Raw genomic sequence first — 15,740 nt, 5'->3', positions numbered from 1 at the left:
CATGGGGAAAAAATGAATTAGTATCAACAAGAGAGTGCTATTAAATGTAAACTCTAATTACTTTAACTTACCTACTCTGAAGACAGATACTGTCTTCATGAAAAAAAAATTGGGATTTTTTTTTCAGCCATCCACCTGAAAATCATTTGATATTTGAAAATGTTGAAAATGTCACAACAGAATTCCAAAGTAAAATGAAAACTTGGAAAAAACACTGACGGACAATTACAATTAACAAGGCCACGGGTGGCTAGTGCGTAAAGTGCTCGCCTCTCACCACTGTGGCCCGGGTTCGATTCCTGGCTCGGGTCATATGTGAGTAGAGATGTGTGTTGATTCTCTCCTGTGCCACAAAAGTTTATCTGCGGGCTCTATGGTTTTCCTCCCTCCGCAAAAATCAACACTTTCAATCTCTGGCTGTGCTCCGTGATCAGACATGGGTCCTATGGTGGCTGCCTAAGGCGCCTTTACATGCCTTCGGCTCGACCACGTTGTAGCTGTGTCCTTCGCAATTCAGCTTCTCAGCTGCAAGTAAGGACTTTTAGCCGCCCCCCCCTCCAAATATAATGCAGTTATTTCCTCCCATAGTTGCATGATATTTGGGGTCATTTGGTGATTTCTTTTTTTACTTCTGAACAACAATTTGTACTGTGATAATCTCGAGACACCATTCTACATCAAAACTACAGGGAGGATCAAGAGCTTTCTTTGATATTTTCACAGACTCCTCTCATTACTTTGCAGGCATGCAACTTGTAACAAAAAAGAGGAAACTCCAATCTTTACAAGACTTTGTACAGTGTTTTTCAATTTTTAATAGAATTAAAGTGAGAAATGAAAAACAAGGAAATCAAATGATCCAAGGAAAAGTTGCATGCCTGACTTTGCCATCATGTTTGAAAAAAAAAAAGCTTGAATTTGGGGTAGTTTCCTCAAACTGTTAAGGAAGCATGAAACAAATTTTTGGGATGAAGCCTTCAGACCCCTAGACGCTAGCGCTGGCTTGACAAACCCCAAATTACTTTTTGACGCCCCATCCAAACAAACCCAATCTCTCTGTTTAAATTTGCTTATCAGTTAAACAAACGTAAAGATTCTCCCTGTGTTGACAGGAGAAGTCAAAGGCATCCCAGGAACACAGAACATCAACAGGGAACAGAGACACTCTGTTATGAGACTTCTACATCAGATACACGTACACCCTAAAGGTTTAGTATAGTTAACACTTTGGGTTAACACTTTGATCGTTCATCAAATGTTTGCCTTAGCTCGGGGCAAATGTCACACAAAAACACACTGACGGATAACAAGGTGTGGTTTAGGGAGTGCATACAAGTTCATAAAATTGCATTAAAGGTAACTGGATGAGCCAACAAAAGTTTGTTACCAAATCATATAAATTGCATTATGTCTTTAAAAAGACTCAACAAAATAAATGTAAGATTTCTCAACCCCCCCCCCCCAAAAAAAAACCCCACCAAATTGGGAAAGAATGTAGTATCCAGACGCCACTTCTTTGGTTGTGTAGAAAGTCTATGGAGAGTCGAGTGCATTTTCAAAGTAATTCCTAACAAAATTGGAAATGTTTCTTAGTCCCAGAGTCATGCGTTTTCAACATTTTTGCAATGACTGACCTTCATTGAGATCATACATGATGAAAAAAAAGTGGCGTCAGAAAGCACCATTCTTTCCAAAAAAAAATTCTAGGTTGTGTCAAGTTAGGTAGTAAATGTAACTTAAAATAAGTAAATAACACATGCTACTGTTCTGTGCTGAGACTGTTCAAAGTTGGGTTCGAACCAGCAATCTCTGAAACACCGTACTCGTGCTCTGCCATCTAAACTAGCCACCTCCACAAGATGGCATTTTCCCACTATGACAATTTCTTAGAAATTGCAAAGGCGCTAGTCAGAAACCATGTAGCTGGGAAAAAACACACAAAGCTTTGAAGTCACAACGCCAGCACTAGTAGTAATGATGCAAAAACCTTGGAAACGGCAGTCAGGAATCCCTCAAAGAGTGAAACAAACAGCCGACAAAATTACCCCAATGGAGCTCCACAGTCTGCCTGGCGAGATAATCGGAAGGGTTTCCATGGAGAAACTCATTTGAACTAATGGACCTTTAAAAGCGTGGATCTGCACAGCAGGTTCTGAAGGGGAAAAAAATGAAAGCACTTATCAAATCTCAAATGATGTAGCCTTCACATAGTGCATGTTGGCTTTAGTGATAGTAAATGGATTTCAATAAGTACCCCATTAAAGGCCAGTAAAATAAATATTTACCAGGCGCACATTAAACAATATTTATGGGGCAGACATGAAAGAATCTATTGACTTTTCTTCTTAATCAAAATTTCTGTCCAAACTAAACTAGCTTTGCCGTTTACTGTGAACTGCCACATGTACTATAGGCTCCGTGCGCCAACAAAAGAGGGCGCGTTTTTACCACTTTTGAGAGCCCATAGACGGGACACCGCGTGTGCGCACTGTACTGGTTCGCGCGCGAAGAACGCACAACTTCTTTATCCTGAATGTCCACAAAGCTAAGCCATAGGGTCTTCGCGCGTGAGCGTCAGGCGTCGTCGGCGCGCGAATACGTTCGAATTTAACTTGCGATGGTCTCCCAAACTAATTCCTGCCCCCAATAACTTTGGATCATTCGAAATACGTAGTGGATGGACCGGGAACCAGTCTAGGTCATCCCCAACTCTCCTTTCCTGGCCGTTGAAGGGGTACTTGTGCACGGAGCCCCTAACTTCTACATATTAAAAACCCAACATTAGACAAACGCTGAACAGAAAATTAAAAGAACTCCTATGTTGTCGAATTCTGGAATGGATGACAATGACAAACAAGTATCTCTTTGGTTAGTGGCCTACCATCAATTATCAGACAGTGGTTTCATACATGATCTTACAGGAATGAGAACCATTACTGTCTGGTGTCACAGCTTGGGGCCATTCCTGCATCGCCCCGGGACCGATGGCCGTGGAAAACGTCATGCTGAGGGGAACGTGATCGGTCAACGTGGCTAGCTGACTGACAAAGCTGTACTCTTCACAGAGCTGTGGAGGAAAGGCAAATAGTTCAAATATCAGACTGCTATGAGGTTCCCAATCAGACAACCTCACACTAAACCTCATCTTTGAGACAGCCTTACATAATACCTCAAACCTCAACATGACTTGCCTGTTAAATGTGTTGCATTTAGTCATTAATTGTCCTAATTTCTTGTTAGATAGCTATTTTTTGGGGCAGCGTTGTTGATTTCAAGAAATATGGAACTGATCTTCCCAATCAGACAACCTCACACTAAAACTCATCTTTGAGACATTAAACCTCAAGCCTCAGCAATGTTCCTACACTATTGCATGCGTGTCTTATGGTTGCTATACAGGACATAATCTACCCTCCGTCTGCTAAATCTTTGTTGTGACTACTATCTGAGGTTCCCAGTTGTTTAACCTCACAAACCTCAAACCTCATCAATGAACCTCAACATGTCCTACCTGTTGCATATGTGTCCTATGGTTGCTATACAGGATATAATCTACCCTCCGCCTGCCGACTCCCTCATAGTGACTGCTATCCGAGGCTCCCCATCGGACAGCCTCACCTCCAGCCTCAAAGACCTCAGCATCCTCAAGATAGTTGCCTCGCTGTTGAGGATCCTCTAGAGCACTGAAAATTAGGCAATAGATACTTATTTGTAAAAAGATTGGATGGAGCTCCCAATGTACAACAGAAGATCACATGTTTGTTAGGATGTCAAGAGCTCAATGGGAGTGACGCACTGCGTGCGTATAACATGCATATATTATTCTGAATGTGCACAAACCAAAAGCGTCTTCGCGTGAGCATCAGGCACCGTCAGCAATGCATTCCAATGTCCCTCCCAGCAGTCTCCCCCAACTCTCCCTTTGTAACCATTGAGGGGGTACTTGTGCACACGGAGTCCATGCGACCAAGGGGGAGACAGGAGGGGGAGGGGTGAGAGAGAGAGAGAGAGGGGGGGGGGGGGGAAGGGTGAGGACCTACCTCTGTAAGCCCTCTGGTGTGCAAACCTCTTCGTCTTGAAGACGCTTCTTCCTGAGTATGGTGCCAACAGTCCAGGCTCGGTCTAGTCCCGGCCTCTGTCTACACGGGTCGTGGTATATAAGGAATACAGGATGGCTCCAGTCTGGCATATCACCTGCAATGCATACAACAATTCATACATCCAGAAGCTGTCATTCATAATCACCTTGCAACACTTTCTTCACAAATAACGTCAATTCCTTTCAATTCGAAGTCCATGCATGCATTCAAACCCTCAGTGTGTTATTTTTGTCTGTCAAAATTTCCCACTCATTCCCCTCTGAAATTCCTTTGAACCGAAGACGCCTCACAAGACATATCGAGTTCATCCGTTGACAACACAATGTAAACTTTTGGACAGGAAATTATACAAGGAAAATGCCCCGGGCTGGCCAGACCTCAACAGGGTTTGCCAACATTTGCCAAGCTTGCCTTCAATGAAAACTATCCAGGGAAACACAGCTCAATATTTGCGTTTCTCGGAGGAAATATGACACGGCCCAATACACAATGTCCTCCTAGTTATCAACATCCCAAGGCATTTAGCGGTACATTACAGCCATAAAAGGGGAAAAAAATGAAATGATTAATTTTATATGATGGTAGCGGCAAATTACCAAGCGCTGGTTTTATGGAATCTTTCCCACGAGATTATCACGCTGTTTAGTCAGCTGATAGCGTAGAAAATTGGCTGTCTGGACAAATTAATTTTAAAAAAAGATGATGGCACCAACGCGATAATTAAACCGACAAATGTCCTTCCTTATGTTTTATCATTTGATAACTACTAAGAACATAACTCACAAGGCATGTCTGATATAAGAAGACAGTTACGATTTTGATGTGTGTACCGTTCTTGTAAATGTCTAAGTTCATGTAATGGGTTGGGAGACGGACAAACATGCATAATTTTTCAACACTAGAATTTTTTTCTGAGGTTTTCCCAAAACATATTAAACAGGCGTAAAGTAATATTTCCAAATATATATCTGTCTCAAATTTTGAACCAAGTACAGCAGCGTAGCCAGGGGTTGCAGAGTGGCAGAGTGCAACGGGCGCGTGGAGAGATTTTAAAGCCAAAATCGCGACTTTGATAGAATGAAATTAGGACGGCAAAATGGATTATAAATACAAAATCGGGGCAAAAAATCTTTCTGCAGTGGGAAAACAAAACCCTGGCTACGCCCCTGACCATGTACGGTAATTAAACCTGACCAAACACACAAGTTTACGTTACATACGTAGTGTGGACATTCTTTTGTTTTCATGTACATGTAGTTAAGAAAAACCTGTGAAAAAAACCCATGTTACTCACACTGTGAAAACTCTTTCAACCCATTTTTTTCCTGTAGATGATTCCCTTTAGTGTTTCTCCACAGATAAACCTAACCCCAAAATGCCTCTAATCCTGTTTTCCAGAGAGGGGGAAACACTGTGTGGACACAGGCAAGTCCACACAATGTCACTACAACCAGGTTTATGTGGACATCTTCTGTTCCGAAGTCCACACAGTGAATGTAATGCTTGTATATACACCGTATTTTTGCTTACAATTTGGTGCTGAGAATTCCCAGGAAACAACGTGACTCCCTAAATTCATGTTCGCGGTCAAGACATGGTTCAGAACAGGAAACATGATACAACAGTACTCATGACTCGAGGATAAGGACATTAAAGTAATTGGATTGCTTGCATCAGCTTTACACCTGAGACAATCTAAAAATAAAATGCAGCGTCTTTCTAATGTAGTTTGTGGTATGTACAATTTCACATGTAGCTGTATCTTTTTAACATAAAAGTACAGGTCATCATATGCAACATTTTACTGATCATCTTGTATATCTTAATGATGTCCTCTGACTAGAATGAGATTCTCTATACATTAATTGCTAAGATTGATGGTGTTGTTTATGCCGTACTTGGCCTAGTTGTGTACGAAAGAGCAGGGTTCCCAGCACTTTATAAAAACAAAATTCCCTGATATTTCCCTGAGAAATATCCCAAAATTCCATGAGAAATATTTTCACTATAACGAGGTTGCTGGGAAATCAAGAGGTGGTTGCAGCAGTATATTCACACAGCATTAATTAATTAACACTAAAAAGCCAACATAGCCAGTCAGTCAAAGGATGCAACTTGAACACAGACTGGCACAAGACGCACATACGCCAAACTGGTGAAAACCTTTCCTTCTGGGTCACTGTCAAATTCCCTGAGTTTGTATTTCCCTTAATTTTTTTCCCCAATATTCCTTGAGTTCTCCCCTAACTGGAAAAAATGGAAATCATTTTCAAGGTTTCCCCTGATTTTCAGAGTGGCTGGGAACGATGCAAAGGTATGTTCATCAATGAACTTATTAATGACAACAATGCAAACTGATGGCACAAGGCGCCCCCCCCCCACCATCATAGTCTTCACTAAGCTCTTGTAACATATCTGCCGCCCTCTACCGGTGTTACATAATCCCAATGCCCTCATTAATTAAGTCCTTGCTCTTTCTACCTCCGTAAACATGTCTTTAATTACAACATGACTCACTGTGGCAACTCGCACACCTCTCCGACAATGATGGCTCATTCTAAACTCAATTAGGCACCAAAGCTAGGCATTGATTGAACACTGAGCAGGAAATATAATTAATATAACGACCATTTTATATAATGAAGGGTTGCTCCAGTGTGTATTTATAATGTGGTTCTAATGACGAAAGGGTGATTAATTGCATGCGAACACAGAATAGCATGGCACACCTCACTGGCACTATAGGGTACTCATTAACTCATGAGCTAGCACGTTATTTGTAATTGTTGGGTTTCCCAAGTTAAAGGCACATAGGATCATTTCGTTTATCCCAAAATAAACTTAACAAATCATTAACAAAAATCTTAATTCCACCTGGGTTGCTGTTATTAAGAAGAAATCAAGAAATGTAGGTGATTTCCAACAATCAGCCAATTGACAGATTTCTGGAAATAAAGAGTTATGTAGCTGAAACTATATTTTGTGATCAAAAGTTTGGGCATAGTTTTTCAGTGTAAAATCCACTGAGCTGAAACTTCAACAGGTTATATAGGTTTTGAACATTCTTCCTTGGATTTTAAGTGGTGTCATTATTGGAAAGGAAAAAAATGCATAGAAAGTAAATGATCCTATGCCTTTCACTGAAACTAGGTAGAAAGGATGGGGCTTTTCTTAACCCTCAAGAATTCACCAAAATTTTCCACCTTCCATGTGGGAAACAAATGGCAGCTTTCGGAATTTTCTCATTAGGATAACAAACTGTTAGGTCATTGAACTGTATAATACTTGAACTTTCAAAGCCATCATAAGCCCCATGTAAATGCCTTCGTCTCGACCACGTTGAAGCTGTGTCCTTCGTAATTCAGCCTCCGCTGCGCTTAAGGACGATTAGCCACAAATTATGTATTTGATGGCTGGGTTGTATCTTCTTCAATCCGGCAAAATCCAACCAACCTTCTTGTTAGGAATTTGAAGGATCTCAGAGGATAAGTATTGATGAAAAGGAGCATAGCTCTTACCTGGTGACATGTTGTCAAAATTGAAGTTGCCGCACAGCAGATCGAAAGCCACCAACTCCAGGTATTCCGTGTGAGTGTTGCTATGGAAACTGCTCAGCCAGTTGAGAATGCAATCCAGCTGGCCCGAGCGGATATTGGTTTCTAGGAGGTCCAAACAGAGACGGGCAGCAGGGGAAAAAAAAGAAGAATTCTGAGTAATAATGCTCAGGTGTTTCGGCAGAATATTGCGATGAAAAAAAAAACTAACAAGTATTGTATTCTCATTGTCGATCAGATTCGGTCATGCAGCATAAATGGATTTGAGCAGATATGAAAAATGCAAATGTTATCGTGAGTTTTTGTTTTTAAGGCAGAGAGAAAGGTTCATATTTTATGAAAATATCTCACAGAACTTTAGAATACCATGATTCACGTGTTTGAAGTTGATTTCAGACAGGTAATGTCAGTAACTTTATATGTATTATCCGTAACAACAAAAAGCAGTACGTTTCCATAACGTCAAAGTTCCTTTTTGTAAAATGTCATTGGTGTTTTAATAGAGTGAACCTATATATCTACCACAAGTTAACATAGTTATTTCATTAAGTTCTTGCAAGAAACTTCACAGATTTTTATTAGTACGTACTGAAAATCAAAAATCAAAATGCTGAACATCCCAAACTGTTGCTTACAGCACTTATATCTCATTAATTAATTCAGCTAACATTACATATTACACACATATTTGTACTGTGTAGTTTCAAATTGGCTTTTTGCTGTGAACATTGAAGCAGTTTAATTGCCACAACACATCAACTGATGCAAAACAAGCGCACTCTGATATTTTCATTGGACACTAAAATCAACTCATTCCTTGACGAAATCCAGGTGAATTCACGGTAACAAAATTCTCCTCAAAACCCTGAGAACACAGTTCCCATACTAATGAAAAAGAAACACACTCTTCTCTAGAGCTTGGTAGCCGGTATTTAATAACAGCACACGCGTACGGTAGCCCTGGATAATGTAATTAGGTTATTGCCGTAACTGTCAACGTTGCGTTTACTGTATCAACATAGAACTGGGTAGATAATTTCAATTTTGTTTGGTCACAGTTACAGGGCGGAGAAGCTATCAGGACCAAGGTTATTTGCTGTAGAGGTTTACACAAGGACCGGAATGGCGCTGGAGTGAGATTAGATGAGGCTTCCGAGTCGTGACTAGGTTTTGGGATTTTTATTTTAATTGTGGCGTATTTTGGGAATAATTAGCATGGCTTACAGCAAAACATTGCTTCAGCAATGAAGGTAACCTTTTTGAGCAAAGAATCAATAGAAAATTATCCTAAATGTAAGAAACTACATGCATTTAAGGTACCGGTACAATCGACCATTTGTCATTTGTGCATTTTTTTTGGTTTTGTTTGAAGCAACAAAAGTGCTCAAAACTAAATATGGGTGTTTAACAACTAATCTGATGAAGTTTTAGCTCTCTGGATGCTGTATATTTTGAAGAAAACCCCCCCCACAATATTCTGGATCTTGATTTCAAATCAACAGTTGCCGAGTCAAATTTTGAATTGCGCCCTCTCGTGACACAATTCTGAAATCAGCATTCCGGAATTTGATTCTCATTCAGCCAAGGGCAGCTACGTGATGTCACACACTGAACCGAGGATTCTCACAAATAATCGTCTGAACACTTGTGCACACCCATTCAAAAATTTGCCCAATTACAAAACAAACTAAATGTGGTATTCATGAAAATTTCCAAAAATGTGTCACTTGACACATCTTTGGAAATGACCTTCTTCTGTTGTTTTCTTCCAAATGACAGCATGCCAGAAGGAATAATTTCACAGGGAGTTTAGTGCCATTACTATCTTGAAACCAAGTGAGCTTTTAAAAAATAATCTGGTCCGTTACTTTTGGATAGCTGCAAATGGTCCTCTCTACCTTTAACACACTTTAGTCCTTAAAAAAAAATTGAAGGAAATTAATGGAGGCTGGACAATGATTACTCAAAAATAAATTATCTATCACAAATAGTACTATTTTGTAATATTGAACAAGTGAACCGAAGTAGAGATGAATGTTTGTCAATTCAAGTATTTTTTTCACAGGACAATACGAAACTAAGCTACAAATGAATGGATATAACAATGGAGGGTCACATGACAAACTTTCAACGAATCAATAATTTGACAGGGACTTAATTTGCATATAACTCCATTGATACATTTGCATTCATGAAGTTACAGTACATCTGCATTGCTGTAAATATCATTACAAGGTAAATGAAAGACAGAATTTCAACACAAGCGTAAAATTTTGTTTTATCATACAGAAACAAAAATCCCACGCAAATTACATGCACTTTGGGAATAGAATTCCTTACTGTCTGCTCCTAAAAAGCAGTAAATTGCAACCTATTACTAGAGCAACAGGGAGATTCATATGCCATTAGTAGATTGCATCCTGGCAATTAGGTGTGTTCTTCTCATTCATTAGGATGTGTGGGTGGGATAGCGCTGTACCAATGCATTTCTCTTTATCCACATGTAGTAGATGTAGCTGTTGAACGGCGTGAGGCTCTCCATGTTATTCTGTCAGTGCTTGTCCTATATGCACTGTTTTGTTCAACAATTAAAGGCATATAAGGATCATGCATTTTGTTCGTTTCCATTAATAACACCACTCAAAATCCAAAGAAGAATGTTCAAAGTCTAACCTGTTGAATTTTCAGCTAATTTTTACTGTTTGAGTAAACAGTGAAAACCAAAGCTCAATCTTCTGATCCAAAACAAGATTTTGTCAATAAGCACTCTTTATTCCAGAAATCAGTCGGTTGACTGAGTGTTGGAAAAAGCCTACATTTCTTAATTTCTTCTAAATGACAGCAAGTCAGATGGAATTATTTCACAGGGTGTTTGGTACCGTTACCATCTCTAATCCAAGTATAAAACTTTTGATAAAAATTGTGTAGGTTACTTTTGGGATAAATACAAATGATCTTGTATGCCTTTTAAGTTTTACACATATTTTGCATAAACAATTTACGTGAACATATATGTAAATTATCCCTAAAGCTGTAGTGTAATGGGGTCTCCTTTTACAAGCTTACATTTTGAAGATTCCCATCCGCACTTTTTGATCATACTGGCTTTATAAGAAAAAACATTAATACTAACATTCTGTGACTGATAAATTGTCAAACCACCTATAAGTTTCTGACTGTCCCGTTTTGATTTAATTTTGGGTTAGTGGATTAACAACTAATCTGGGCTGCACCATGTTTTCAATTCTCTAGTTGCTTGTGCAATACCATATCTATTTACTTTTGCATCAATCCTTGCCGGGGGCTCCCAAGTTTCCATCATGTTTCGCTCGTGTACGCAGGATAATTAATAACACACAACACTGTTGACCCAATCGTATTACTTCTTAAAGGGAATATACATCATTTGCTTTTGCTGTAATTTTCAGAAATGGATGGAATGGGGGGGGGGGTTTGAAATATATAGCAAATATAGTCACACTGACTTTTTTTGAGGTTTGGGGTTCGAAAATGCTATAAAAACCAAGAAAAACGATCATTTTCCTGTAGTCTGGTTCCCTGACTCCATATAAGAAGAAACAGAGCAGTTTACATATACATTGGTGACTTGTAAGGTCAGGGAACCAGTCTAGCTGGCTCATACCCGTTCATAGGTTTGTAAACGATTGCAAACAAGTGCGATGGTCAATTGGGGCCAGTATTTGAAAAAAAAGCCAGTTGTTTCCAACGCTGATCGGCCGATCAGCGTTGGAAATTGATACAAAAATATCACTTTTCTTGAAAATGACAGTATACCAGGTGCCATGATTTTACAGGATGCTTTACACTGTCATTCACTAACAGTCCAGCTAGGTATTTCAAAATGATTTGGTAGTTTTATTTATTGATGTTTGCAAATGTTGTATTTTCCCTTTAAAATATCTTTGGCCTCTCCCGGGCAGATAGCTCAGCTTCTGTACATAGATGAATCCTGATGATACCACCTTACCTACGTAGGCAATCACATCATGTACGTAACCACACGGTCATTTTTAATATACTTTTGAGAACCCTTATTGCAGACTTGTATGACTCATGACTCGGACTCAGACACGAGTCCGACTCGAGTCCCATATTTCATGACTTGGCCCTGCATACTCGAACGGGCCCTTTGAGATACCCGTCTATTTGTTGAGCATGCGCAGATGGGTGTCAATGTCTTGTGTAGGGCTCGTACCAGTTGCACGGGGTACAGTGGTGCACGACCAAAATTTCTGAGAACTTTTCATTTGTTCGTACAGGGCTCCAATTCCTCTTTATTTCTTGAAAACGACACATCCTGTGGGAATGACAACTGCCGTTAGTCTTATAATGTAACGGTAAGTACTTCCTACTTAACAGGTGCTCAGAAAACGCAGTGGATGGGAAAGCGAAAATAGAAATTCTTGACAGTTCTCTGATCTGACGGCATTTATTAATTTAATTAACACGAAAACTTCAGTCAAGAGACTGGTTTTGGGCTTTAAATTGATAAGATCCTTCCTCAAAACACAATGAGACGTGACCTACCTAGAATCATTGATTGATGTTTCAGGAAATTTGAGCTATCCATCCATTTATAAGAGTGTCAATCTGCTGTAAGTTTGTGAGAGACACTTATTCACCGCAAGTGACTCTCATTGTGTTAGCAATGAACAAGCATTGCTAACACATCCCTACGGTCTGACAGATGTTCCCGTGAATTTCCCTGGAATTAGTTCAATATTTCTTGTGCGGCATGCACTCTGCAACGCTAAGCATGAATTACTGAAACACCTGCGGGTTGGCGGCAGCACAGTCAGTAATAACTTCTGCACTATCTAGACTATATGCCTTCCGGAAGAAACATTAAAAAATGACAAGGAATCAATCTAACAATTTCGGCTGCCATGCCTTGCGCCATTCGTCCATTCATCCAGCTGCCAAAAGATTCTGGAAAAACGATACAACATTTGTAATTCCTTCTCTACTAGGCAATTCCAGCAGTAATCTGTTTCTTTGTGTTGTACCCACTTTCGAAATGTCATCGTATTGATGAATATAAATCTATGCCAGCTTCTCTTCGCTGACACTCTAGAATTTCAGATTTTACTCCAGTTACAGAACATTACATTTATTTAACCACGCAGTGCACACATGTAGCCTTTTTATAAAGAGGAAGGATATTAAACTTTTCTATGTTTTACATGTTAACATTGCAAAATGAACAAATGAAAACCAAGCTACATATACAACTGTTTGACCTCAAAATTATAAAACCTAACCCATTAACACATTTTGCTTTTGCCCTTCCCCCCCAAAAAAAATCACTCAAAATTGCAACTTTGCACTAACAGATATTGATCATCTAAACAATAGAACCTTTGACAAAGCTGTTCGCCTTTTATGAAATCAACAAACCTAGAAAAAAGCTATGGCTTTAAAACTTAAGACTTTTAAGTTTTTTAAAAGACTAAGTGAATGTGTGGAGCAAGCTCACAGATTGTTGAGAAAAAAAAACATTGGTTTTTGCTTGTACCTGATGAGTGAAAATAAGGAGTGAAAATTACGGGTAGTATGGGAACCAGGTATCAAATTGAAAAAACAACAACATGGGTACCGGTTAAAGACACCCAACCCAAAATTCAAATCTCAGAAGTTGCTGTTCAGATTGTGCATTTATAAAGATCCCCACGATCACCTCTGACCATCAATGCAGCAAGATGTGTACAGTGAGCTTAAATTATAACTTTCTGGTGAAACCTGCAACTTCCGCGAGCGTCAAAAACGTGAAACCTGTTTCGTTTTTCCATGAAGCCTGGTCTTCCTTTTGAAAATTCCCCACAAATGACATTCAACACTTTTCTTTTTCATTGCCTGACAAGCTACTATTGAAGTAATTTGAGAAGCTGGTTATGGGTACTCGATCCCACAATCTGGAACTGATTCCTGACATCAGCGGTCGGGTACTCGGGTACTCGATTCCAATGCACAGCCCTAGTGACAATTGTCCCGATTCATAAATGTCAGCAAATATCTTCCTTCATCAAACAGAGTGGTTGGAGACGGTAATGAGGACAGTTTTTGTTATAGAGTAGCATGGTTGATGTGTGGGTGGTTCAGGAGATACGGGCATTATGGGATATAAATGAGCAATAAACAACGAGAAAACTTTCAAGACAAAATGTTTGAATAATCACTATAGTTAAAAACTTCATTTTATATTTATTGCTTGTTGTTTTCATGTATACCATTCAGCTTGGAGAACCCCTCGACAGAAACAATGTTTATTTTGGGAAATCCTTCGGGAGCTGAATGGTATTTTGTTTTTGTTTGTTTTTGTATCTAAAGCTTTCGTTTTAGGTGTTCATTGTAACTTTGGTCATTTGTGTACATGTATTTGTTGATTATTCCCGAGAAATAAAATAGTATTGTATAGTATAATGAGACAACCATGAATATCCTCCAACCACAAAGACCCTAATGATTCAGTCAATTTACTTGCAGAAGACCCCCCACACACACAAGAAAGAAGATATTTAATGATACTACGTTAAAACAAAGAACTTAATTGCCACCTCCGGAATATTATACCAGCTTTCTACCAAATGAGCTAGCCAGCTATATATGTTAGCAATCCCCAAATTTGTTAATGTACTTGTTCAAACATGTGACCTCCTGAAAACTGTACCATAGTCAAAGTTTGGTGTAGGGCCTGAGGGATGCATTGGGTTAACGATGCACTGCACAAAATTATGCAGCGTGAGCTTATACATGTAGACATCCATACAGTCATGTAATGCACCGATCAAATGTGCCCCCCCCCCTTCCTCCACCCCCCCCCCCCTGGCCCCAGGTCTTAGGTCAGGGTTTGGTCAGTTTGTTGTTTTCAAGCCCCAGGGTGATTTTGGTCACTCATGAAAATTTTTACCGTTGGCAACACTGGAGCACTAGATGTAGATGGACAGGCAACTAGTGCATCTCGGATATTGTCACTTACATTTTCTCCCAGGGGAGATGATTTGGCCTCCTAAAAGTGACAATTCCAACATCTTGGGTGAGGTAGCCCGAGGGGAGGGGGCAATTGATGGGTGCACATAATGAGCATATATAATGAACATTACCTTGTGCAGCTTGGAGTTGTGTGACTGCGATGTAACCCACCACGGGATGACCCTCTCGCGTCTTGCCAACTTGGACCTGTGTACAGAACAAAAGCAGAAGAAAGATCTGATGAACTACCACAATGAGAAGTTCACAGCAAGTCATGGTCCATTTCAAATCTCCCCATGTACATGTACATCCGGAGTAGTTTTGTTGGACCATAAAAGGGACATATATTCCTTCTGACTGGGTTGCTGACTGACTGACTGACTGACTCCCCGACAGACTCCCCAATGCACATAAACAATTGAAGATTTTAAATGAACTTTCATTTTGCGCTTAATTTGAGAGCCTCTGTGAGACACATCTTCTCACATTTCTTCTCACATTTCTTCATTAAATTTGTCAACTATTAGCCATCTGGCTACCTCTTCTTTACATTACTTTAATAAGATCTTTGTCAATTTTGGACAACCGCAGAAGCAAGCAAATCCAAATAAGTGGCCAAGTTAGGCTGCCGCATGTCCAATTTGATCAGTGCATTTTAAATATTCCAATATGCGATAAAGTCTGAGTTAAAATAATCAAATACCAGTAGGTTGTTGGAAAATATAAAGCCCTAAGCTTAAGAAAAAAATAGCCATGAAAAAGCAGCTTGGCACAATGAAATTTTCCAGTCTTGTTTGTACCAAAGCATGACTTTTGTTGTTGTAGACAACATTGTGCAAGGGACTAAATTTGATAAATGGGATAATGAGATGGAAATGGCTTAGGAGTGCCACACGGCCATCAATCGGCGTGGCAGTAATAGGAACAAAAATCGACTAGCCGGCGGCAAAATGATCAGGACGGAGAACAAGATATATGACAAGGGGCTCTATTAAATTACGGTTGATTAAACCACGGAAACGGCGGTGATCATGACTGCGTCAGTGAGGGACTTAACATAATGCTTGAGGAGCTAAATAGGTCTATCATGACACGC

General features: G+C 39.7%; 1 protein-coding gene across 4 annotated transcripts in view; it reads right to left on the bottom strand.

Annotated features, from left to right (window-relative positions):
* The window catches only part of LOC119737382 (sphingomyelin phosphodiesterase 5-like), a 50,207-nt gene continuing 34,467 nt past the window's right edge, over positions 1–15,740 (bottom strand). For 2 of the 4 annotated variants that reach the window (XM_038211703.1, XM_038211702.1), the window contains exons 4-9: positions 14,776–14,851; positions 7,619–7,759; positions 4,041–4,194; positions 3,512–3,683; positions 2,882–3,067; positions 1,602–2,152 (exon numbers count right to left, since the gene is read on the bottom strand). In XM_038211703.1, coding sequence (XP_038067631.1) covers positions 2,891–3,067; positions 3,512–3,683; positions 4,041–4,194; positions 7,619–7,759; positions 14,776–14,851 — 720 coding nt within the window. In that variant the 3' untranslated portion in view covers positions 1,602–2,152; positions 2,882–2,890. Of the gene's footprint in view, positions 136–1,600; positions 2,153–2,881; positions 3,068–3,511; positions 3,684–4,040; positions 4,195–7,618; positions 7,760–14,775; positions 14,852–15,740 lie in introns of those variants that run through there. The other 2 variants (XR_005272370.1, XM_038211704.1) reach the window with 2 other exon arrangements.

The sequence above is a fragment of the Patiria miniata genome, unplaced genomic scaffold, assembly GCF_015706575.1.
Source record: "Patiria miniata isolate m_02_andy unplaced genomic scaffold, ASM1570657v1 HiC_scaffold_3, whole genome shotgun sequence".
In the NCBI taxonomy this organism is placed as follows: domain Eukaryota; kingdom Metazoa; phylum Echinodermata; class Asteroidea; order Valvatida; family Asterinidae; genus Patiria; species Patiria miniata.
The sequence above is the reverse complement of the archived record's forward strand: the minus strand, read 5'-3'. Positions and strand labels throughout refer to the sequence as shown.